Consider the following 26,533-nt stretch of genomic DNA (forward strand, 5'->3'; position numbering starts at 1 on the left):
CGGCATATGGAAGTATTGCCGTATAAAGGGGCGGTCCATTGGATCTGGTGGCCATGGCAACAGCTGAAAAATCCACCTTTTGTTACCCCGAGTCACATATTGGCAGAAAAGGACACAGTCTTTCAGTCTCAGTCCTTTCGTCCTCATACGGGCAGGCGGGCAAAGGCCAGTCATATCTGCCCAGGGGTAGAGGAAAGGGAAGAAGACTGCAGCAAGCAGCTCATTCCCAGGAACAGAAGCTCCTCACGGCTTCTGCCAAGTCCGCAGCATAACGCTGGGGCCGTACAAGCGGACTCAGGTGCGGTAGGGGGTCATCTCAAGAGTTTCAGCAACACTCGCAAGGGAACTCCGGGATCCTACATGTAATATCCCAGGTGTACATTGGAAATTCGAGACGTCTCCCCCTCACACAATTCACAGGCTGTATTCCCAGCAGGTGATAATCAAAGTACCCTTCTTACAACAAGGAAGGGGGTAGTATTCCACACTATATTGTGGTACTGAAGCCAACCGGCTCGGTGAGATCTGAAATATTTGAACACTTACATACAAGCGTTCAAATCAAGATGGAGTCACTCGGAGCAGTGATAGCGAACCAGGAAGTAGGGGACGATATGGTGTCACTGGATATCAGGGACGCTTACCTACAGGTCCAAATTTGCCCTTCTCACCAAGGGTACTTCAGGTTCCTGGTACAGAACTGTCACTATCAGTTCAGACGCGGCCGTTTGGATTGTCCACGGCGCCCCGGGTCTTTACCAAGGTAATGACCGGAATGATGATTTTTCTTAAAAGAAACATGGACGCTTTCCTGATAAGGGCAAGGTCCAGAGAACAGTTGGAGGTCGGAGTAGCACTATCTTAAGTAGTTCTACGACAGCACGAGGGGATTCTAAATATTCCAAAATCGCAGCTTTTTCCGACGACACGTCTACTGTTCCTAGGGATGATTCTGGACACAGTCCAGAAAAACGTGTTTCTCCCAGTGGAGAAAGCCAGGGAGTTATCCGAGCTAATCGGGATCCTCCTAAAACCAGGAAAAGTGTCAGTGCATCATTGCACAAGAGTCCTGGTAAAAATGGTGGCTTATTACGAAGCAATTCCATTCGGCAGATTTCCCGCAAGAACTCTTCAGTGGGATCTGCTGGACAAATGGTCCGGATCGCATCCTCAGATGCATCAGCGGATAACCCTATATCCAAGGACAAGGGTGTCTCTCCTGTGGTGATTACAGAGTGCTCATCTTCTAGAGGGCCGCAAATTCGGCATTCAGGATTGGATGCCGGTGACCACGGAGGCCAGCCTGAGAGGCTGGGGAACAGTCACACAGGGAAAAAATTTCCAGGGAAGTGTGATTAAGTCTGGAGAATTCTCTCCGCATAAATAAGCTTAGAGCAAATTTATAATGTTCTAAACTTAGCTAGACCTCTGCTTCAAGGTCAGCCGGTATTGATCCAGTGGGATAACATCACGGCAGTCGCCCACGTAAACAGAAAGGGCGGCACAAGAAGCAGGAGGGCAGTGACAAAACTGCAAGGATTTTTCGCTAGGCGGAAAATCATGTGATAGCACTGTCAGCAGTGTTCTTTCCGGGAGTGGACGACTGGGAAGCAGACTTCCTCAGCAGGCATGACCTCCACCCGGGAGAGTGGAAACTTCATAGGGAAGTTTTTCAACATGATTGTGGACCGTTGGCAAAGACCAAAGGTGGACATGATGGCGTCCCGCCCGAACAAAAAACGGGACAGGTATTCCGCCAGGTCATGAGACCTTCAGGCGATAGCTGTGGATGTTCTGGTAACACCGTGGGTGTACCAGTCAGTGTATGTGTTCCCTCCTCTGTTTCTCATAACCAAGGTATTGAGAATTATAAGACATAGAGGAGTATGAACTATACTAGTGGCTCCGGATTGGCCAAGAGGGACTTGGTACCCGGAACTTCAAGAAATGCTCACAGAGGACTAAGGGCCTGGGGAGCTAAGAAGGGACTTGCTTCAGCAAGTACCATGTCTATTCCAAGACTTACCGCGGCTGCGTTTGACGGCATGGCGGTTGAATGCCGGATCCTGAAGGGAAAAGGCATTCCATAAGAGGTCATACCTACCCTGGTCAAAGCCAGGAAGGAGGTGACCGCACAACGTCATCACCACATGTGGTGAAAATATGTTGCGTGGGTGAGGCCAGGAAGGCTCCACGACGGAAATTCAACTAGGTCGATTTCTACACTTCCTGAAAACAGGAGTGTTTTGGGCCTCAAATTGGGGTTCATTAACATTTAAATTTCGGCCCTGTAGATTTTCTTCCAGAAAGAATTGACTTCAGTTCCTGAAGTCCAGATTGTAAAGGGTGTATTGCATATACAGCTTTTTTGTGCCTCTAGGGGCACCGTGAGGTTTCAACATAGTGTTGGGATTTCTTAAAATCATATTGGTTTGAACAGCTCAAATCTGTGGATTTGAAATATCTCACATGGAAAGTGACCATGCTGTTGACCAATATCTCACATGGGAAGTGACCATGTGTTAGCCCTGGCCTCGGCCAGGCGATTGTCAGAATGGGCGGCTTTGTCTTACAAAAGCCCATATTAAAATTTTCCATTTGAACAGGGCAGAACTGGGACTCGTCTCCAGTTTCTTCCTAAAGGGGTGTCAGCGTTTTCACCTGAAACAACCTGTTGTGGTGCCTGCGGCTACTAGGGACTTGGAGGACTCCAAGTTACTAGACGTTGTCAGGGCCCTAAAAATATATATATATATATATATATATATATATATAGTTAGGACGGCTGGAGTCAGAAAGTCTGACTTGCTGTTTATATTGTATGCACCCAACAAGCTGGGTGCTCCTGCTTCTAAGCAGTCTATTGCACGCTGGATTTGTAGTACAATTCAGCTTGCACATTCTGTGGCAGTCCTGCCACAGCCGAAATATGTAGATGCCCATTCCACAAGGAAGGGGGCTCATCCTGGGCGGCTGCCCGAGGAGTCTCGGCATTACAACTTTGCCGAGCAGCTACGTGGTCAGGGGAGAACACGTTTGTAAAATTTTACAAATTTGATACTCTGGCTAAGGAGGACCTGGAGTTCTCTCATTCGGTGCTGCAGAGTCATCCGCACTCTCCCGCCCGTTTGGGAGCTTTGGTATAATCCCCATGGTCCTGACGGAGTCCCCAGCATCCACTAGGACGTTAGAGAAAATAAGAATTTACTTACCGATAATTATATTTCTCGTAGTCCGTAGTGGATGCTGGGCGCCCATCCCAAGTGCGGATTGTCTGCAATGCTTGTACATAGTTATTGTTACAAAAATCGGGTTATTACTATTGTTGTGAGCCATCTTTTCAGAGGCTACTTCATTTTGTTATCATACTGTTAACTGGGTTCAGATCACAAGTTGTACGGTGTGATTGGTGTGGCTGGTATGAGTCTTACCCGGGATTCAAGATCCTTCCTTATTGTGTACGCTCGTCCGGGCACAGTACCTAACTGAGGCTTGGAGGAGGGTCATAGGGGGAGGAGCCAGTACACACCATGTGACCTAAAAGCTTTTTTAGATGTGCCCTGTCTCCTGCGGAGCCCGCTAATCCCCATGGTCCTGACGGAGTCCCCAGCATCCACTACGGACTACGAGAAATAGAATTATCGGTAAGTAAATTCTTATTTTCTGCGTGAATCAAAAACATTTCTACATTCAACTAAAGAGTTTGTTAAACAGAGAAATATAACTTCAAACTCAGTTTAGGCTTACAAGGAGAAGCGACAACATACAGTACAGCACATATAGTGCTGACTAATCCTTCACAGTGGAACTAGTGAAATACTTAAAGATATCTCACAGTTAACGAAACTTAAGATCCTCCTTAAAGGGCCCCAACGTAAGTGCACCGACGTTACTGCAGTACACAGGGAGACAAATTTGAACCCGGGTTTATAGTTACGATTTTTGGTTTTGTTTTGTTATTTGTATTTAATAGGGCATATCTATGTGTTCTACAACTACATACGGCGCAACTATTCGATAAATGTTAATGTTGGCAATGTTATTATACCTATGTGCTTACATTAAAACCTATGTACTTGTCTGTTGCATAACATTCTAGTGTAATATTCTTTGTGAAAGCAGATAAAGAATACATGTATTCTTATACAGCAACAATTTCAGGTGTAAATGTCATGGTATTGTTTAACATAGTACAATTGTAATCTCACATGCCTATACATAGGACACAAATTGCCTACCTATCAGGCTTACCCAAGCAAGCCAAATAGAATATAGCTTGGGTGGAGGCACATATGTATTAAGTACCCCTGGGTGGTGAGAGAGGGGTTAGAAGAGTCCCCATTTTACACAGTACGGCAGGCAAGAGTCCCCATTTCACACATTGCGGCAGGCACGTGTCCCCATTTTACACATTGCGGCAGGCAAGTGTCCCCATTTTACACATTACACAGGCAAGAGTCCCCATTTTACACATTATGGCAGGCAAGAGTCCCCATTTTACACAGTACGGCAGGCACGTGTCCCCATTTTACACAGTACGGCAGGCAAGAGTCTCCATTTTACACAGTACGGCAGGCAAGAGTCCCCATTTCACACATTGCGGCAGGCACGTGTCCCCATTTTACACATTGCGGCAGGCAAGTGTCCCCATTTTACACATTACACAGGCAAGAGTCCCCATTTTACACATTATGGCAGGCAAGAGTCCCCATTTTACACAGTACGGCAGGCACGTGTCCCCATTTTACACAGTACGGCAGGCAAGAGTCTCCATTTTACACAGCACGGCAGGCAAGAGTCCCCATTTTACACAGTACTGCAGGCAAGTGTCCCCATTTTACACAGTACAGCAGGCAAGTGTCCCCATTTTACACATTATAGCGGGCAAGTGTCAATTGGGGGGGAAGGAAGGGAGAGGGAGTGGGGGAGAGAGAGACTACTTACATATGAAGAGGATCTTCCCGCTCTTAGGCCCACCTCTCCTTCCTCGCGCTGGCCGCCTCGGGTGCCTCCTCCTTCCAGCTTGGCTCCCCCTCTTCTTGTCATCGAGTACTCCTGCTCGGGGGGCGGAGTTTGGCGGAATGACGCGATTGCGTTGTGACGTCACGACGCAACCACGTCATTCCGCCAAACTCCGCCCCTCGAGCAGGAGTACTTGGGAAAAGAGAGAAAACAAGGACCCGTAAAGTGCCGCTGCGGGCGCCCCGTGCGGTTGCACAGCTCGCCTGCTGCAGGAAACGGCACTGGCTCCCAGCAGTCCTTAGCGCCAGAATGCTCCTGCACTAAGTGCTTTTGGGAGCTGTAGTTTATTTAGTGCATCTAATTCCCTGTAATGCAACACATTGCGACACCGGCGCTAACAATAGTGACTGGCTGGAAGAACTGATTGACTCACTGAATCAATGTAAAAGGTGATAGTGCTGTTTAGTGTCAGTGACACTGCACTGCACAGCACTGTCACCTTTTAAATTGATTCAGCGTCCAGACATTACCCTAGGTGATATCACCCACTCTATCTGTTACATTAGCCATCTCGGGGCTTCCAGGCCAGGTGCTGTGTTCCGGAGTCAGGTCCTCTGGGGATCTGGGTGCGGCTGTGGCAGGGAGGCACTTCTGTGACATCACACGCAGAGGAGGCTCCGGGGCTCAAAGAGTATGCGGCGCAGAGAGGGCTATGAAAGACTACCGCTGCGCCACTTTCATACACATCTATGCTGGTGGCCACAACAGCTTTTGTTTTACCTGCGCTGCGGCTAGGGAGTGGGGATTGTTGATGCAGGAGGGGACAGGCAGACTGGCAGCAGGACATAGGACGCTGCAGTAAAAGGATTTTCTCTAACGTCCTAAGTGGATGCTGGGGACTCCGTCAGGACCATGGGGAATAGCGGCTCCGCAGGAGACAGGGCACAAAAATAAAGCTTTAGGATTAGGTGGTGTGTACTGGCTCCTCCCCCTATGACCCTCCTCCAAGCCTCAGTTAGGTTTTTGTGCCCGTCCGAGCAGGGTGCAATCTAGGTGGCTCTCCTAAAGAGCTGCTTAGAAAAAGTTTTTAGGTTTTTTATTTTCAGTGAGTCCTGCTGGCAACAGGCTCACTGCATCGAGGGACTTAGGGGAGAGAATTTCAACTCACTTGCGTGCAGGATGGATTGGATTCTTAGGCTACTGGACACCATTAGCTCCAGAGGGAGTCGGAACACAGGTCTCACCCTGGGGTTCGTCCCGGAGCCGCGCCGCCGACCCCCCTTACAGATGCTGAAGATTGAAGGTCCGGAAACAGGCGGCAGAAGGCTCTTCAGTCTTCATGAAGGTAGCGCACAGCACTGCAGCTGTGCGCCATTGTTGTCACACACTTCACACCAAGCGGTCACGGAGGGTGCAGGGCGCTGCTGGGGGCGCCCTGGGCAGCAATATTTAATACCTTTATGGCAAAAGAATACATCACATATAGCCATTGAGGCTATATGTATGTATTTAACCCATGCCAGATATCTAAAACTCCGGGAGAAAAGCCCGCCGAAATAGGGGGCGGGGCTTATTCTCCTCAGCACACAGCGCCATTTTCCTGCTCAGCTCCGCTGTGAGGAAGGCTCCCAGGACTCTCCCCTGCACTGCACTACAGAAACAGGGTAAAACAGAGAGGGGGGGCATTTTTTGGCGATATTTTGATATATTTAAGCTGCTATAAGGAACAACACTTATATAAGGTTGTTCCCATAGATATTATAGCGCTTGGGTGTGTGCTGGCAAACTCTCCCTCTGTCTCCCCAAAGGGCTAGTGGGGTCCTGTCTTCGATAAGAGCATTCCCTGTGTGTCTGCTGTGTGTCGGTACGTGTGTGTCGACATGTATGAGGACGATGTTGGTGTGGAGGCAGAGCAATTGCCGATAATGGTGATGTCACCCCCCAGGGAGTCGACACCGGAATGGATGGCTTTGTTTATGGAATTACGTGATAATGTCAGCACATTACAAAAATCAGTTGACGACATGAGACGGCCGGCAAACCAGTTAGTACCTGCCCAGGCGTCTCAGACACCGTCAGGGGCTGTAAAGCGCCCTTTACCTCAGTCGGTCGACACAGACCCAGACACAGACACTGAATCTAGTGTCGACGGTGATGAAACAAACGTATTTTCAAGTAGGGCCACACGTTATATGATCACGGCAATGAAGGAGGCTTTGCATATCTCTGATACTGCAAGTACCACAAAAAGGGGTATTATGTGGGGGGTGAAAAAACTACCTGTAGTTTTTCCTGAATCAGAGGAATTAAATGATGTATGTGATGAAGCGTGGGTTAACCCAGATAGAAAAGTGCTAATTTCAAAAAAGTTATTAGCATTATACCCTTTCCCGCCAGAGGTTAGGGCGCGCTGGGAAACACCCCCTAGGGTGGATAAGGCGCTCACACGCTTATCAAAACAAGTGGCGTTACCGTCTCCTGATACGGCCGCCCTCAGGGATCCAGCTGATAGGAGACTGGAAACTACCCTAAAAAAGTATATACACACATACTGGTGTTATACTGCGACCAGCCATCGCCTCAGCCTGGATGTGCAGTGCTGGGGTCGTCTGGTTGGATTCCCTGACTGAAAATATTGATACCCTGGATAGGGACAGTATTTTATTGACTATAGAGCAATTAAAGGATGCTTTCCTTTATATGCGAGATGCTCAGAGAGATATTTGCACTCTGGCATCGAGAGTAAATGCGATGTCCATATCTGCCAGAAGGAGTTTATGGACGCGACAGTGGTCAGGTGATGCGGATTCCAAACGACATATGGAAGTATTGCCGTATAAAGGGGAGGAATTATTTGGCGTCGGTCTATCGGATCTGGTGGCCACGGCAACTGCCGGAAAATCCACCTTTTTACCTCAGACCCCCTCCCAACAGAAAAAGACACCGTCTTTTCAGCCGCAGTCCTTTCGGTCCTATAAGAACAAGCGGACAAAAGGACAGTCATATCTGCCTCGGGGCAGAGGAAGGGGTAAGAGAGGGCAGCAAGCAGCCCCTGCCCAGGAACAGAAGCCCCCTCAGGGTTCTGCAAAGCCCTCAGCATGACGCTGGGGCCTTACAAGCGGACTCAGGAGCGGTGGGGGGTCGACTCAAGAATTTCAGCGCACAGTGGGCTTGCTCACAGGTGGACCCCTGGATCCTGCAGGTAGTATCTCAGGGTTACAGGTTGGAATTCGAGAAGTCTCCCCCTCGCAGGTTCCTAAAGTCTGCTTTGCCAACGTCTCCCTCAGACAGGGCGACGGTATTGGAAGCCATTCACAAGCTGTTTTCTCAGCAGGTGATAGTCAAGGTACCCCTCCTACAACAGGGAAAGGGGTATTACTCCACGCTATTTGTGGTACCGAAGCCGGACGGCTCGGTAAGACCTATTCTAAATCTGAAATCTTTGAACCTGTACATAAAAAAATTCAAGTTCAAGATGGAGTCACTCAGAGCAGTGATAGCGAATCTGGAAGAAGGGGACTTTATGGTGTCCCTGGACATAAAGGATGCTTACCTGCATGTCCCAATTTGCCCTTCACATCAAGGGTACCTCAGGTTCGTGGTGCAAAACTGTCATTATCAGTTTCAGACGCTGCCGTTTGGATTGTCCACGGCACCTCGGGTCTTTACCAAGGTAATGGCCGAAATGATGATTCTTCTGCGAAGAAGAGGCGTATTAATTATCCCTTACTTGGACGATCTCCTGATAAGGGCAAGGTCCAGAGAACAGCTGGAGGACGGAGTAGCACTAACCCGACTAGTGCTGCAACAACACGGGTGGATTCTGAATTTTCCAAAATCTCAGTTGACCCCGACGACACGTCTGCTGTTCCTGGGAATGATTCTGGACACGGTTCAGAAAAAGGTGTTTCTTCCGGAGGAGAAAGCCAGGGAGTTATCCGAACTTGTCAGGAACCTCCTAAAACCAGGGAAAGTGTCTGTGCATCAATGCACAAGAGTCCTGGGAAAGATGGTGGCTTCTTACGAAGCGATTCCATTCGGCAGATTCCACGCACGAACTTTTCAGTGGGATCTGCTGGACAAATGGTCCGGATCACATCTGCAGATGCATCAGCGGATAACCTTATCGCCACGGACAAGGGTGTCTCTTCTGTGGTGGTTGCAGAGTGCTCATCTGTTAGAGGGCCGCAGATTCGGCATACAGGACTGGGTCCTGGTGACCACGGATGCCAGTCTGAGAGGCTGGGGAGCGGTCACACAGGGAAGAAACTTCCAGGGAGTATGGTCAAGCCTGGAGATGTCTCTTCACATAAATATACTGGAGCTAAGAGCGATTTACAATGCTCTAAGTCTGGCAAAACCCCTGCTTCAGGGTCAGCCGGTGTTGATCCAGTCGGACAACATCACGGCAGTCGCCCACGTAAACCAGTGTAGGGTGTAGCGCTGGCTCAGGGCGCCCCTCACAGCGCCGCACCATGTACCGCTGAGCCTCCCGGAGCGCAGTTAATACTGCGCTCCTACCCTGCTGCCGCCATCTTCACACCGACTCCCCGCTTGCTAGGGGGGTCGGTGTCTCACTCGCCACCAATTCTTCAGCTCTGTAAGGGGGTGGCGGCATGCTGCTGGGGAAAGCAATCCCCTGCGGCAGGGAGCGATCTGATCCCTCAGGCGCTCAGTGTCCTATCAGCGGAGTAAGTGGCTCAGACCCCTGCAGAAATACATAACTCTGGATATATATTTCTTTCACACAAAACAAACACAACCCCAATCATACCACACGTTTTATGCAGAAGGTTTACATAAAAAAAAAAAAAAAAAAAAAAAAAGTGATAGGCCCTCTCCTCCTTGCAACCTCTTCTAATACACACAATAGAGATGTGAATTGATAGAACTTCACAAAAATGATTAAAACACCAGGCTTCCGAATCCCCATCTAGATTGTAAGCTCTTGTTATCATGGGCATATCCCTCTTGTGTAGGTGTTGGGAATTGTCAGTGTGCCATTTATTCCAGGCCTACTTAAATAAAATAATAAAAAAAAATAAAAAATATCTCTACATACAATAAGGGTTGTGGCTGTATACAGCAATTTTGTTTGAGAAATATACTTCTAGGGACTGTTTATGTACTATGGAGATAAAAAACAAAACAAAAAAAAAATCTGAGTTTTTGTCTGTTCTTTCCGGCATCATGCAAAAACTACTGGATGAATTTGTATATTGTATAGCTTAATCACCTAGAAAGAAACGGTACAGTATGTATGAGCTCAATGTGACATCATGGAGAGAAGCAAGAAAGGAAAAACCAGACGCTTCACACACTGTGCAATTTGCTCAAGTTCAAAATGACTATATGCAATGCTGCAGGCCCTCCTAGGTACCTTGGCAGGATCAATATATAGCATGCTGTCGGCGGCACTCAGATGAAAGACCATTAAGGCCTCTGCCTTTATGGTCTTTCATCAGAGTGCCACAGACAGCATGCTATATATTATACAGTACATTAAAGTATAATGATGAAACATGTACTTACTTTCAGGAGCATGGCAAGCATAGTGAGTAAAGTATCCACATAATCGTACATCTTTCCCTGAGAGAAAAGTAGGGTGGACCGATGGAGTAAAAGTTTAAGTTCCTAGAAGTCAAAAATACATTTCACATTAAATGCAATAATGTTGTATAAAGAATTGTATTAGCAAATGTTACTGATCGTTGCTTTTTATAAAGGCTACATTGCACAGTAACAATCATCTCAACATCAGCATTGTGAGTTGCAGCAAGACAACACAAAATGCCTTAAAGTAAACTCCAAAAAGTATTTTAATCTGCAATATTTTGCCTTCCTGCCAACATCCCAAGAGCCCTGCCTTATCAGAACACTGGGCCTAATTCAGACCAGATTGTAGCAGCAAATTTGTTAGCAGAATGGCAAAACCTTGGGGAAAATTCAGACCTGAACGCTGCTGTGCGTTTTCACACAGCGGGCGATCAGGTCTGAACTGCGCATGCGCAGGCACCGCAGTGTGCCGGCTCATGCCAGAGATGTGATCGGCATCTCAGTCCAGTGATCGCCTCTGCCTGATTGACAGGCAGAGGCGTTTACTGGGTGGGTGGGGGCAAGCCGGCGGCGTTGGGCTGATGTTTTGTGGGCGCGGTCCGGGCAACGCAGGCATGCCTGGACCGTGTGTGTGGGGGGGCATGGCTGCTGCGTGACGTCACACGCAGCCGCTGCAGCCGAGCAAGAGCTGCATTGGTGGGGAGCTACTCTTCAGCTACAAAAGCACAGCCGCCGTGCAATGCTTTTGTACCTGTGCGGGGGGCTTGGGGCAGAGCCAGACATGCGGGGCGGACTAGCCCTGTGCTGGGCGTTCCCCGCATGTCTGTGAAAGTGATCGTGTGCTAAATTTAGCACATCTACATTCAAGTCTGAATTACCCCCCATGTGCACTGTAGGGGGAGGCAGATATAACATGTGCAGAGAGAGAGTTAGATTTGGGTGGGGTGTGTTAAAACTGAAGTCTAAATTGGAGTGCTAAAATAAAGCAGCCAGTATTTACCCTGCACAGAAACAATATAACCCACCCAAATCTAACTCTCTCTGCAAATGTTATATCTGCCCCCCCTGCAGTGCACATTGGCCCTCATTCCGAGTTGATCGGTCGCAAGGCGAATTTAGCAGAGTTACACACGCTAAGCCGCCGCCTACTGGGAGTGAATCTTAGCTTCTTAAAATTGCGACCGATGTATTCGCAATAATGCGATTACTAACTACTTAGCAGTTTCAGAGTAGCTCCAGACTTACTCTGCCTGTGCGATCATTTCAGTGCTTGTCGTTCCTGGTTGACGTCACAAACACACCCAGCGTTCGCCCAGGCACTCCCACCATTTCCCCGGCCACTCCTGCGTTTTTTCCGGAAACGGTAGCGTTTTCAGCCACACGCCCCTGAAACGCCGTGTTTCCGCCCAGTAACACCCATTTCCTGTCAATCACATTACGATCGCCGGAGCGAAGAAAAAGCCGTGAGTAAAAATACTTTCTTCATAGTAAAGTTACTTGGCGCAGTCGCAGTGCGAACATTGCGCATGCGTACTAAGCGGATTTTCACTGCGATGCGATGAAAAATACCGAGCGAACAACTCGGAATGAGGGCCATTGTTTTTACCCATCTGCTAACAAACTTTCTGCTACGATCAGGTCTGACTTAGGCCCACAATTCAGAAGTTACTGTGCTGCCATGTTTTCTTGATGTACAATGACGTTTTCTTGTAATACAATAAATGTTAACAGCTGAATCTTTTGTAACTCATGAACCTTCTATAGTGTGTCGTGTGCAAATCACTTTACAAATATAACAATAATAAATTAAGAAAGACAAATTTGGCAGAAAAACTGTGAGCTATTTAAAATAGGAATTTAATACCTACCGGTAATTCCTTTTCTCGTAGTCTGTAGTGGATACTGCGGAACTGTACTTTAGTATCATGGGGTATAGATCAGGTCCACTGGAGCCTGGCACTTTAAAAACCTTTATGGTGTGTATGTGTGTGCTGGCTCCTCCCCTTTATGCCCATCCTACCAGACTCAGTCTAGAAAACTGTGCCAGAGGAGACGGACATACGACGAGAAAAGAAAACAGGTACAACAGCGGTGAGGCCCTAAGCCAACACACAACCATAACCGAAAAAGAGGGCGCTAACCAGAACAGAGGATAGCAACACCAACCTAACCAGGATAGCACAGCTATCCCATCAACATAAGGGGACCGCAACGGCGAGCCAACCAAACACTTACTCAGGTAAGCAGGAATTGTAGCACTGAGGCAGGCACCCAGTATCCACTACGGACTACGAGAAAAGGAATTACCAGTAGGTATTAAATTCCTATTTTCTCTAACGACCTAGTGGATACTGGGGAACTGTACTTTAGTACCATGTGGAAGTTCCAAAGCTCCCAAACGGGTGGGAGAGTGCCGAGACCCCTGTAAAAGCGCCTGACCAAACTGAAGGTCATCCTTGGCCAAGGTGTCGAAATGATAGAACTTCACAAAAGTGTTCGAACCAGACCAAGTAGCAGCTTTGCACAACTGTAAGGCAGAGACATCCTGGGCAGCAACCCAGGAAGAGCACACAGATCTCGTTGAGAGGGCCTGAACAGACGTCGGCAAAGGCAAAGCCGCCAAAGTATAGGTTTGTTGAATGGTCAACCTAAGCCAACGAGCAATTGATTGCTTAGAAGCCGGACGACCAATCTTTGTGGCATCATAAAGGACAAACAGCAAATCAGATTTCCGATGACGAGCAGTCCGTTTGACAAAAACCTTCAGAACCCTCACGACAGCCAAGGACTCTGGACCAATGGAAGCGTCAGACAACACCGGAACCACAATGTGTTGATTCACATGAAAAGCTGAAACCACTTTCGGCAAAAACTGAGGTCGGGTCCGGAGTTCCGCCCTGTCCTCATGAAAAATCAAATAAGAGCTCTTACAGGATAAGGCCCCCAATTCAGAAACATGTCTGGCAGACACCAATGCCAATAACATCACCATCTTCCAGGTAAGAAATTTCAACTCCACCCTATGTAAGGGTTCAAACCAGTCCGATTGAAGAAAGGACAGAACCACACTGAGATCCCACGGAGCCGTGGGAGGTACAAAGTAGAGATGAGCGGGTTCGGTTCCTATGAATCCGAACCCGCCCGAACTTCAGGTTTTTTTACACGGGTCCGAGCAGGCTCGGATCTTCCCGCCTTGCTCGGCTAACCCGAGCGCGCCTGAACGTCATCACGCTCTCGGATTCTCGCGAGGCTCGGATTCTATCGCGAGACTCGGATTCTATATAAGGAGCCGCGCGTCGCCGCCATTTTCACACGTGCATTGAGAGTCATAGGGAGAGGACGTGGCTGGCGTCCTCTCCGTTTAGAGAAGAGAGAGACACAGTATTTTGGGGAGCATTATTAGGAGGAGTACTACTATACTGTATACTACTATACTACTTGCTGAAGTGATATTTATAGATTAGATAGTGTGACTGTAAGTGTATTATCTGACTTATGGGGGAGACACTGACAGTGGGGAGCAGTTAGAGTCTGAGAGCAGGACTCAGGAGTACATATAACGTACAGTGCACACTTTTGCTGCCAGAGTCAGTGCCACACTGCCATTGTTGTGACCACACTGACCACCAGTATAATAATATATTTTGTGATTGTCTGCTTAGGCCTCGGAGTACTAGTTGCAAGTTGCAACGTGACCTGAAGTGACCACCAGTTTAATAATCAATCACCACCAGTTTAATATATATATATATATATATATATATATATATATAATTGTATATAATATATATATATATATATATATATATAATATTGTATACCACCTACCCGTGGTTTTTTTTTTTTTCATTCTTCTTTATACATACTACTATAGTAGCTTACTGTAGCAGTCTGCGGTGCTGTGCTGACCTGACAGTGTCCAGCAGGTCCGTCATCAGTCATTACATAATAAATATATATAGTACCTGTCCGGCTGCAGTACTAGTGATATTATATTGATTTCATCTCATTATCAATAATTTATCATCCAGTCTAGACTCTATATTAGCAGCAGACACAGTACGTTAGTCCACGGCTGTAGCTACCTCTGTGTCGGCACTCGGCAGTCCATCCATAATTGTATACCACCTACCCGTGGTTTTTTTTTTTTCTTTCTTCTTTGTACATACTACTATAGTATAGTAGCTTACTGTAGCAGTCTGCGGTGCTGCTGAGCTGACAGTGTCCAGCAGGTCCGTCATCAGTCATCATTACCTAATAAATATATTATCTACCTGTCCGGCTGCAGTACTAATGATATTATATATACATACATATATATATTGATTTCATCTCATTATCAATCATCCAGTCTATATTAGCAGCAGACACAGTACGTTAGTCCACGGCTGTAGCTACCTCTGTGTCGGCACTCGGCAGTCCATCCATAATTGTATACCACCTACCCGTGGTTTTTTTTTTTCCTTTCTTCTTTGTACATACTACTATAGTATAGTAGCTTACTGTAGCAGTCTGCGGTGCTGCTGAGCTGACAGTGTCCAGCAGGTCCGTCATCAGTCATCATTACCTAATAAATATATTATCTACCTGTCCGGCTGCAGTACTAGTGATATTATATATACATACATATATATATTGATTTCATCTCATTATCAATCATCCAGTCTATATTAGCAGCAGACACAGTACGGTAGTCCACGGCTGTAGCTACCTCTGTGTCGGCACTCGGCAGTCCATCCATAATTGTATACCACCTACCCGTGTTTTTTTTTTTTCTTTCTTCTTTGTACATACTACTATAGTATAGTAGCTTACTGTAGCAGTCTGCGGTGCTGCTGAGCTGACAGTGTCCAGCAGGTCCGTCATCAGTCATCATTACCTAATAAATATATTATCTACCTGTCCGGCTGCAGTACTAGTGATATTATATATACATACATATATATATTGATTTCATCTCATTATCAATCATCCAGTCTATATTAGCAGCAGACACAGTACGTTAGTCCACGGCTGTAGCTACCTCTGTGTCGGCACTCGGCAGTCCATCCATAATTGTATACCACCTACCCGTGGTTTTTTTTTTTTCTTTCTTCTTTGTACATACTACTATAGTATAGTAGCTTACTGTAGCAGTCTGCGGTGCTGCTGAGCTGACAGTGTCCAGCAGGTCCATCATCAGTCATCATTACCTAATAAATATATTATCTACCTGTCCGGCTGCAGTACTAGTGATATTATATATACATACATATATATATATTGATTTCATCTAATTATCATCCAGTCTATATTAGCAGCAGACACAGTACAGTAGTCCACGGCTGTAGCTACCTCTGTGTCGGCACTCGGCAGTCCATCCATAATTGTATACCACCTACCCGTGTTTTTTTTTTTTTCTTTCTTCTTTGTACATACTACTATAGTATAGTAGCTTACTGTAGCAGTCTGCGGTGCTGCTGAGCTGACAGTGTCCAGCAGGTCCGTCATCAATCATCATTACCTAATAAATATATTATCTACCTGTCCGGCTGCAGTACTAGTGATATTATATATACATACATATATATATTGATTTCATCTCATTATCAATCATCCAGTCTATATTAGCAGCAGACACAGTACGTTAGTCCACAGCTGTAGCTACCTCTGTGTCGGCACTCGGCAGTCCATCCATAATTGTATACCACCTACCCGTGGTTTTTTTTTTTCTTTCTTCTTTGTACATACTACTATAGTATAGTAGCTTACTGTAGCAGTCTGCGGTGCTGCTGAGCTGACATTGTCCAGCAGGTCCGTCATCAGTCATCATTACCTAATAAATATATTATCTACCTGTCCGGCTGCAGTACTAGTGCTATTATATATACATACATATATATATATTGATTTCATCTCATTATCATCCAGTCTATATTAGCAGCAGACACAGTACGGTAGTCCACGGCTGTAGCTACCTCTGTGTCGGCACTCAGCAGTCCATCCATAAGTATACTAGTATCCATCCATCTCCATTGTTTACCTGAGGTGCCTTTTAGTTGTGCCTATTAAAATATGGAGAACAAAAATGTTGAGGTTCCAAAATTAGGGAAAGATCAAGATCCACTTCCACCTCGTGCTGAAGCTGCTGCCACTAGTCATGGCCGAGACGATGAAATGCCAGCAACGTCGTCTGCCAAGGCCGATGCCCAATGTCATAGTACAGAGCATGTCAAATCCAAAACACCAAATATCAGTAAAAAAAGGACTCCAAAACCTAAAATAAAATTGTCGGAGGAGAAGCGTAAACTTGCCAATATGCCATTTACCACACGGAGTGGCAAGGAACGGCTGAGGCCCTGGCCTATGTTCATGGCTAGTGGTTCAGCTTCACATGAGGATGGAAGCACTCAGCCTCTCGCTAGAAAACTGAAAAGACTCAAGCTGGCAAAAGCACCGCAAAGAACTGTGCGTTCTTCGAAATCCCAAATCCACAAGGAGAGTCCAATTGTGTCGGTTGCGATGCCTGACCTTCCCAACACTGGACGTGAAGAGCATGCGCCTTCCACCATTTGCATGCCCCCTGCAAGTGCTGGAAGGAGTACCCGCAGTCCAGTTCCTGATAGTCAGATTGAAGATGTCAGTGTTGAAGTACACCAGGATGAGGAGGATATGGGTGTTGCTGGCGCTGGGGAGGAAATTGACCAGGAGGATTCTGATGGTGAGGTGGTTTGTTTAAGTCAGGCACCCGGGGAGACACCTGTTGTCCGTGGGAGGAATATGGCCGTTGACATGCCTGGTGAAAATACCAAAAAAATCAGCTCTTCAGTGTGGAGGTATTTCAACAGAAAAGCGGACAACAGGTGTCAAGCCGTGTGTTGCCTTTGTCAAGCTGTAATAAGTAGGGGTAAGGACGTTAACCACCTCAGAACATCCTCCCTTATACGTCACCTGCAGCGCATTCATAATAAATCAGTGACAAGTTCAAAAACTTTGGGTGACAGCGGAAGCAGTCCACTGACCAGTAAATCCCTTCCTCTTGTAACCAAGCTCACGCAAACCACCCCACCAACTCCCTCAGTGTCAATTTCCTCCTTCCCCAGGAATGCCAATAGTCCTGCAGGCCATGTCACTGGCAATTCTGACGATTCCTCTCCTGCCTGGGATTCCTCCGATGCATCCTTGCGTGTAACGCCTACTGCTGCTGGCGCTGCTGTTGTTGCTGCTGGGAGTCGATGGTCATCCCAGAGGGGAAGTCGGAAGACCACTTGTACTACTTCCAGTAAGCAATTGACTGTCCAACAGTCCTTTGCGAGGAAGATGAAATATCACAGCAGTCATCCTGCTGCAAAGCGGATAACTGAGGCCTTGACAACTATGTTGGTGTTAGACGTGCGTCCGGTATCCGCCGTTAGTTCACAGGGAACTACACAATTTCTTGAGGTAGTGCCCCCGTTACCAAATACCATCTAGGTTCCACTTCTCTAGGCAGGCGATACCGAAAATGTACACAGACCTCAGAAAAAGACTCACCAGTGTCCTAAAAAATGCAGCTGTACCCAATGTCCACTTAACCACGGACATGTGGAGAAGTGGAGCAGGGCAGGGTCAGGACTATATGACTGTGACAGCCCACTGGGTAGATGTATGGACTCCTGCCGCAAGAACAGCAGCGGCGGCACCAGTAGCAGCATCTCGCAAACGCCAACTCTTTCCTAGGCAGGCTACGCTTTGTATCACCGCTTTCCAGAATACGCACACAGCTGAAAACCTCTTACGGCAACTGAGGAAGATCATCGCGGAATGGCTTACCCCAATTGGACTCTCCTGTGGATTTGTGGCATCGGACAACGCCAGCAATATTGTGTGTGCATTAAATATGGGCAAATTCCAGCACGTCCCATGTTTTGCACATACCTTGAATTTGGTGGTGCAGAATTTTTTAAAAAACGACAGGGGCGTGCAAGAGATGCTGTCGGTGGCCAGAAGAATTGCGGGACACTTTCGGCGTACAGGCACCACGTACAGAAGACTGGAGCACCACCAAAAACTACTGAACCTGCCCTGCCATCATCTGAAGCAAGAAGTGGTAACGAGGTGGAATTCAACCCTCTATATGCTTCAGAGGTTGGAGGAGCAGCAAAAGGCCATTCAAGCCTATACAATTGAGCACGATATAGGAGGTGGAATGCACCTGTCTCAAGCGCAGTGGAGAATGATTTCAACGTTGTGCAAGGTTCTGATGCCCTTTGAACTTGCCACACGTGAAGTCAGTTCAGACACTGCCAGCCTGAGTCAGGTCATTCCCCTCATCAGGCTTTTGCAGAAGAAGCTGGAGACATTGAAGGAGGAGCTAACACGGAGCGATTCCGCTAGGCATGTGGGACTTGTGGATGGAGCCCTTAATTCGCTTAACAAGGATTCACGGGTGGTCAATCTGTTGAAATCAGAGCACTACATTTTGGCCACCGTGCTCGATCCTAGATTTAAAGCCTACCTTGGATCTCTCTTTCCGGCAGACACAAGTCTGCTGGGGTTGAAAGACCTGCTGGTGAGAAAATTGTCAAGTCAAGCGGAACGCGACCTGTCAACATCTCCTCCTTCACATTCTCCCGCAACTGGGGGTGCGAGGAAAAGGCTCAGAATTCCGAGCCCACCCGCTGGCGGTGATGCAGGGCAGTCTGGAGCGACTGCTGATGCTGACATCTGGTCCGGACTGAAGGACCTGACAACGATTACGGACATGTCGTCTACTGTCACTGCATATGATTCTCTCACCATTGAAAGAATGGTGGAGGATTATATGAGTGACCGCATCCAAGTAGGCACGTCACACAGTCCGTACTTATACTGGCAGGAAAAAGAGGCAATTTGGAGGCCCTTGCACAAACTGGCTTTATTCTACCTAAGTTGCCCTCCCACAAGTGTGTACTCCGAAAGAGTGTTTAGTGCCGCCGCTCACCTTGTCAGCAATCGGCGTACGAGGTTACATCCAGAAAATGTGGAGAAGATGATGTTCATTAAAATGAATTATAATCAATTCCTCCGTGGAGACATTGACCAGCAGCAATTGCCTCCACAAAGTACACAGGGAGCTGAGATGGTGGATTCCAGTGGGGACGAATTGATAATCTGTGAGGAGGGGGATGTACACGGTGATATATCGGAGGATGATGATGAGGTGGACATCTTGCCTCTGTAGAGCCAGTTTGTGCAAGGAGAGATTAATTGCTTCTTTTTTGGTGGGGGTCCAAACCAACCCGTCATTTCAGTCACAGTCGTGTGGCAGACCCTGTCACTGAAATGATGGGTTGGTTAAAGTGTGCATGTCCTGTTTATACAACATAAGGGTGGGTGGGAGGGCCCAAGGACAATTCCATCTTGCACCTCTTTTTTCTTTCATTTTTCTTTGCGTCATGTGCTGTTTGTGGAATGTTTTTTGGAAGGGCCATCCTGCGTGACACTGCAGTGCCACTCCTAGATGGGCCCGGTGTTTGTGTCGGCCACTAGGGTCGCTTATCTTACTCACACAGCTACCTCATTGCGCCTCTTTTTTTCTTTGCGTCATGTGCTGTTTGGGGAGGGTTTTTTGGAAGGGCCATCCTGCGTGACACTGCAGTGCCACTCCTAGATGGGCCCGGTGTTTGTGTCGGCCACTAGGGTCGCTTATCTTACTCACACAGCTACCTCATTGCGCCTCTTTTTTTCTTTGCGTCATGTGCTGTTTGGGGAGGGTTTTTTGGAAGGGCCATCCTGCGTGACACTGCAGTGCCACTCCTAGATGGGCCCGGTGTTTGTGTCGGCCACTAGGGTCGCTTATCTTACTCACACAGCTACCTCATTGCGCCTCTTTTTTTCTTTGCGTCATGTGCTGTTTGGGGAGGGTTTTTTGGAAGGGCCATCCTGCGTGACACTGCAGTGCCACTCCTAGATGGGCATGGTGTTTGTGTCGGCCACCAGGGTCGCTTAGCTTAGTCATCCAGCGACCTAGGTGCAAATTTTAGGACTAAAAATAATATTGTGAGGTGTGAGGTATTCAGAATAGACTGAAAATAAGTGGAAATTATGGTTTTTGAGGTTAATAATACTTTGGGATCAAAATGACCCCCAAATTCTATGATTTAAGCTGTTTTTTAGTGTTTTTTAAAAAAAACACCCGAATCCAAAACACACCCGAATCCGACAAAAAAAATTCGGTGAGGTTTTGCCAAAACACGGTCGAACCCAAAACACGGCCACGGAACCGAACCCAAAACCAAAACCCGAAAAATTTCAAGTGCACATCTCTAGTACAAAGGGTGTTTGCTTATGAAGAACTCCTTTTAGGAAAGGGTGTACTTTCGGCAACATGGAAAGTTGTTTCTGGAAGAAAATAGAGAGCGCCGAAATCTGTACTTTGATGGAGCCTAAACGTAGGCCCATATCCAATCCCGCTTGCTGGAAAAGTAGAAAACGACCAACTCTAAATTTCACGGGAGAAACCTTTCTACTTTCACACCATAGTGGTATTAACCTTGGAGGGAAGACCTTTCCTTGCTATAATCTCCCTCTCAACTTCCAAGCCGTCAAACGTACCTGCTGTAGATCTGGATAGACGAATGGACCTCGCTGAAGAAGATCTTTTAAAGCGGCAGAGGCCATGGATCCTCCAGAGCCATGGTTAGGAAATCAGAGTACCACGCCCGTCAAAGCCAATCCGGGGCAATTAGAATTGCTTGAACACTTTCCCTTCTTAGTTTTTTTAGAACCCTTGGGATTAGCGGTAGAGGAGGGAACAGATACACAAACTGGTACAGCCATGGTGACGTCAGTTCGTCCACTGCCACAGCCTGCAGATCCCTCGTTCTAGAACAGTAACAGCATAGCTTCTTGTTGAGATGAGAAGCTATCAGAACTATCTGCAAACAGACCCACCGGTGAATTAACTGTTGAAACATCTGGGGATGTAGGCCCCATTCCCCCAGATGTAGGTCGTGTCTGCTGAGGAAGTCTGCTTCCCAGTTGTCCACTCCTGGAATGAAGATGGCTGAGATGGCACTTGCGTTAGTCTACGCCCAGCAGAATATTTTTGACACTTCTCCACGAGTGGATATTGAAATTCCAGCCTTCTACCAGGAACTTGTAGCCACCATAATAGAGAAATCTGGGCTCTCAGAGATAAGGTCACTTCCTGATGCATGTGAAGGTGAGACCCCGACCATTTTTCCAGCAGATCCAGCTGAAATGGTCGGGCATGAAATCTACCGTATTGGATTGCCTCGTAAGCAGCAACCATCCTGCTCAGCAAGCGGATGCAAAGATGTACGGATATCTTGCGAGGACAGAGCACTGAGCGGACCATAGCCTTGATAGCCAAGGACTTGTTCATCGGGAGAAACACCTTTTGAGATATTGTATCCAGTATCATTCCAAGGAACTGAAGACATTGGGTCAGTTCCAGGTGAGATGTCTGAAAATTTAGGATACACCCATGATCCATAAGCAGGCAAGTCATCAGATAGATGCTGTGCAGTAGACGCTCCCTGGACATAGCCTTTATCAGGAGATCGTCCAAGTAGGGAACAATGTTGACTCCCATCCTGCGCAGTTGCAGCATCAACTCCGCCATAACTTTGGTGAAGACCATCGGAGCTGTGGACAGGCCAAAGGGCAAGGCCTGAAACTGGAAATGGTCGTCCAAGATGGCGAACCTTAGGTAAGCCTGATGAGGGGGCCACATGGGAATGTGTACGTAAGCGTCCTTAACATCTAAAATATCAGGAATTCCACCTCCTCCAGACTGGACACCACTGCCCGCAGGGATTCCATCTTGAATTTGAACACCCGCAGATACGGGTTTAGAGACTTCCGATTTAAGATGGGTCGCACCGAACCGTCTGGTTTTGGAACGACAAAAATACTGGAGTAAAAACCCCTGTTGTGTAACGGAGGAGGTACCAGAACTAGCATCTTTGTCCGCAAAAGCTTTTGAATAGCCTCTTGCAAGATAACTTTTGCAGCGGGCAAAACTGGTAAGCCCGATTTTAAAAATCTGTGCGGAAGTGCTTAAAATTCCAGCCGGTATTCCTTGGAAATGAAGTCCCTCACCCAAGGATCCCGGCAGGACTCATGCGGAAGGCTTAGCGGCAGGTCTGGTCCAGGGATAAAGCAGTTGCAGGACTTACCACGAGATCCTCTCGGAGTGGCAGAGACTCACTGGCCCCTGCCTCTGAACCTTGCCACACAAAAGGACTGCAAGGAGGGTCCTGTGTAAGAACGTCTAACAGGTGATGTGGCCGACAGCAGATACAGTAGGTAGGTAATAGGTAGACTTGCCTGGGAAATCCATATATTTAATTTGTCCCCAAACAAGGCATCACCTGTAAAGGGAAGATTTTCTAGCCCCTTTTTGGAATCAGTGTCCGCAGACCATTGACGTAACCACAGAGCTCTGCGTGCCAAGACTGCCATAGCAGTAGTGTGGCCATTTATCTTACACAATTCTTTTATAGGGGTATATTCAATTGAAGTCAAAAGCTACCGTCTGTCGGAAATTTGAAATTTCCTGTCAGGGTTTACCTATGCCTCCCTGGCCAGGGAGTTCAATTCCTTAGACACAGGAAAAGTGGCTGAGGTCTTGGGTCTAATATTAAAGTACAACTCATCTGGTTCTGCTTCCTGATGTGGTATGTGAAGAACCTCTCTTATGGCATAAATGAGGACCTCCACCCCAGGGGACAGAGAGCTGTCCTCATCCATTTCATCATCATCCACATCAGGCTGATCAGAATCAGAATTAGACTGGAGCACCTGTGGCAGTCAGCGTTTATGTGAAACCAACAGAGGGGGCTGAGAAGCCTTTCTGGTATCTGCTGCTTTGGCCATACAATCAATAGACTGTTTTAACACCTGTCTCTCTTTTTTAGCTGCAGCTAATTCTGAATTCACATTCTGAATCATGCTTTTAAAATTATCTAGCCAGTCAGGTGCATGTGAACTGTGTCCCTGTGGAGATAAGGAGCACTGTTCACACATGAGGGACCCTGCTGAAGAAGGGGTAGAGTTACAAGCAGCACACATAACCATGTCAACAGACATATTTCTCTAACGTCCTAGTGGATACTGGGTAACTGTACTTTAGTACCATGGGGTATAGATTGGGTCCACTGGAGCCTGGCACTTAAAAACCTTTAGTGTGTATGTGTGTGCTGGCTCCTCCCCTCTATGCCCCTCCTACCAGACTCAGTTTAGAAAAATGTGCCCAAGGAGCCGGGTGCATTTCTCTGGAGCTCCAGAGAGTTTCCTTTATTTTTCATTTTAGTTATTTATGTTCAGGTGGTACTGGTTGGCAACAAGTCTACCTGCTTTGTGTGACTTAAAAGGGGGACCGAACCAATCCCAGCTGACAGGACACTGAGCTCCTGAGGTGCTGTTTCACACACCATACTGTGTGTGCCCATGCCAGCAGCTAGCTGCCACCCTCTAACAGATGCCCAAGATCGTCAGGTGCGGTGAGTGTTAACACCGGGGTCCCGGTTAGCGGGTCCCTGGTGCGGTTTGACAGCATGTCACACGGCGGTCACGGGTCATGAGCTGCAGTGCCCGTCGTGGACTACACTGGATCAGTGGGCTTATGCTCCACAGTGCTCACTGTCAATTAGGCTTTCTGTGTACTGTCTTAAGTTAAATCAGCCAGTATAAACATTAGTGGGACCGGTCGCAATTACAAGGGGCGGGACTTCCCGGAGAGCGGGACCAGAGGCGGGAAGGCGACATTTCTTGCTGCTGCAGATCATCAAGGCTGCATGCATGCTGCTCCTCCACGGACCCACACTGTTGCAGACTCTGTACTGGTACCAGGGGGTCATAGCAGGGGAGGAGCACATCAGCGGTAGCACCGCTGTACATCTATAAGGTGATACACATATTTTCACACACTGCGCTGCTGTGTTCTGTGTGCTGGTCTCCATTTCTCTATGTCACTCCAGGGGCTCTCTAGGGTCTGTGTGGAGGTGTTTTTTCAGTGAGCTGCACTATATTACAGTTGTGTAAATATATATTTAACAGTATGGTGGCAAAGAAAGGCTGTCCAGAATCCAAATAATCTACAATTACACCCAACAACATGCATTAAAGGTGCACAACTGAGGGGCGTGGCCTAGCTGCTGAGGAGTGTGGACGTGCATGAAGAGAGCTCCTGCAGCACATGATATTAAAATACCCCTCTCCTGCACTTTCTTGAACCCAGGGGGTGTTTGGTGACCCTCTAACCCCCCCTGAGCTGTCCGAGTGTGAGCTGCGGAGTCGGGGAGCAAATTTGGAGCTCCTGCGGATTGCGGCCTACTCGATCCTCCCGGCCCGGGGACTCGATTTGTGTCCGCTGTCAGCGCTGACCCCCGGGGACGTGGACCTACCCACTGATTGCTGGTGCCTCCCATCGGATCCTCCACTGCCGTGGTGCACTGCCTGGAGGCGCCCCTGACATCCCAGCCCTACTCGCTGTTCCGGAGAGAGGTGAGCTGCGGCCGGCGTGCCCGACGGGAGAGACGCGCGGCGGCCATCTTGCCGGATCCTCCTGCGGTCTCCGGTCACCCTCTCTGCCTCCTGGCTGCCGGATCGAGTGCTGGGCGCCCTCCTACCTTGCGGGTGAGTCCTCATGTGGTCCGCTGCCTGTCGTGGGACCCGCGATTTCTGCACCCTACCCCCGCGAGCTGCGGCCTAGTGGGACCGGCGGCCCGCGACTCCCGGGCCTACCGCGACCCGGCGCTTTAGGCCGGATGCCTGGGGGACCCCGCGCTCTGAAGACACGGGACCAACTGCCGCCCTCCCTCCCTCCCCTCGTATTAAATTCCTGGGCTCCTGCTCCCATTGGGGTTCCGCTGCACACAGCAGCAGACTATTGTAACACCACCATAACCGGGACCAGTGGAGGGGAGGTCATCATTGCTGGGCCACATTCACATCCTGTCCCCCCCTTCGCTTTCACCTAGACTGGAGTGGAGGTCCCTCCCTGTCAACCGCAGGTACCCCCCCCCCCCCCCGTTGCCCAGGATCCCCTGCTTGGGTCTCCACGGGCCTCCGAGACGGGATAGGGGCCTGACCCGCCTTGCACACACCTGGCTGCACTCCCCACCTACTGTGGCGCCCGCTCCTCGGGAATCTGCGCCCGCTCAACTGTCCCGGGCCCGGCGAATGATTGCGGGGATAGCTGCGGACCCGTGTTGCTGGCGTGTGGATCGACCCTACCTCATGCGCTCACCGCTGGGGTAACCTACACGCTGTTACCAAACCTCTCTAACCGCTCGGTGAGCCACACGGGGCTCATGGCTCCCTAAGCATAATGACCACGTAGTGACAGGGGCTCCTGCCTTACATATCGCATTATTCTACTATATTGATACGAAGCTCTGTGTTTACATTGTCACAAAAGAATCGCAAGAACTCTCAGACACCTAAACCTAGTATCCTGCGTGCCTGGGAGAAGGCCGGCTCATCTACCCGGAGCTCGCTGTCAATTGAACAATCCTTTGATTCTGCTGACGTTGCCACCTCCAGCATTCCACTAACCACTCAGGATATTGTGGCTATTGTTACGAAAACGATCCAGTCGGAGATGAGATCGGTTTTAACTGAGTTCAGGTCCGAAATAGCCGACTTGGGCTCCCGCACGGATACACTGGAGCGCAAGGTGGATGACGTCTGCCATTTTCAGATGGTGGTTGAACAGGAACTTTTGGATATTCGAGCTGATATGGAAGCGTACAGAGACCACCTAGAAGATATGGACAACCGCAATCGCCGGAACAATATCCGAGTCCGCAACATCCCTGAAAGTGTGTCCTCTAGCTCTCTCCCCGAGTATCTAGAGAACCTTTTTTTACAACTAGTTCCGGATGTCCCCGAGGCCCTTCTCCAGCTGGACCGTGCCCACAGGGCCCTTCGACCTAGACCGCCCCCGACTCAACCGCCACGTGACGTAATTATACGCTTCCATTACTATGCTACCAAAGAACGAATCATGCTGGCAGCCAGAGGGTTACCGTTGGTCTCTTATGCC

The 26,533-nt window shown here is 48.2% G+C and overlaps 1 protein-coding gene across 4 annotated transcripts in view; it reads right to left on the minus strand.

Moving 5' to 3' along the window:
* The window catches only part of GTF3C3 (general transcription factor IIIC subunit 3), a 343,614-nt gene that overhangs the window by 121,599 nt on the left and 195,482 nt on the right, over window positions 1-26,533 (minus strand). For 3 of the 4 annotated variants that reach the window (XM_063936927.1, XM_063936925.1, XM_063936926.1), the window contains exon 13: window positions 10,495-10,596. The exons of the other annotated variant lie outside the window; for it this stretch is intronic. In XM_063936927.1, the coding sequence (XP_063792997.1) occupies window positions 10,495-10,596 (102 nt within the window). The remainder of the gene's footprint in view (window positions 1-10,494; window positions 10,597-26,533) is intronic. 4 annotated transcript variants of the gene reach the window in all.

Source organism: Pseudophryne corroboree, chromosome 8, assembly GCF_028390025.1.
Source record: "Pseudophryne corroboree isolate aPseCor3 chromosome 8, aPseCor3.hap2, whole genome shotgun sequence".
In the NCBI taxonomy this organism is placed as follows: Eukaryota; Metazoa; Chordata; class Amphibia; order Anura; family Myobatrachidae; genus Pseudophryne; species Pseudophryne corroboree.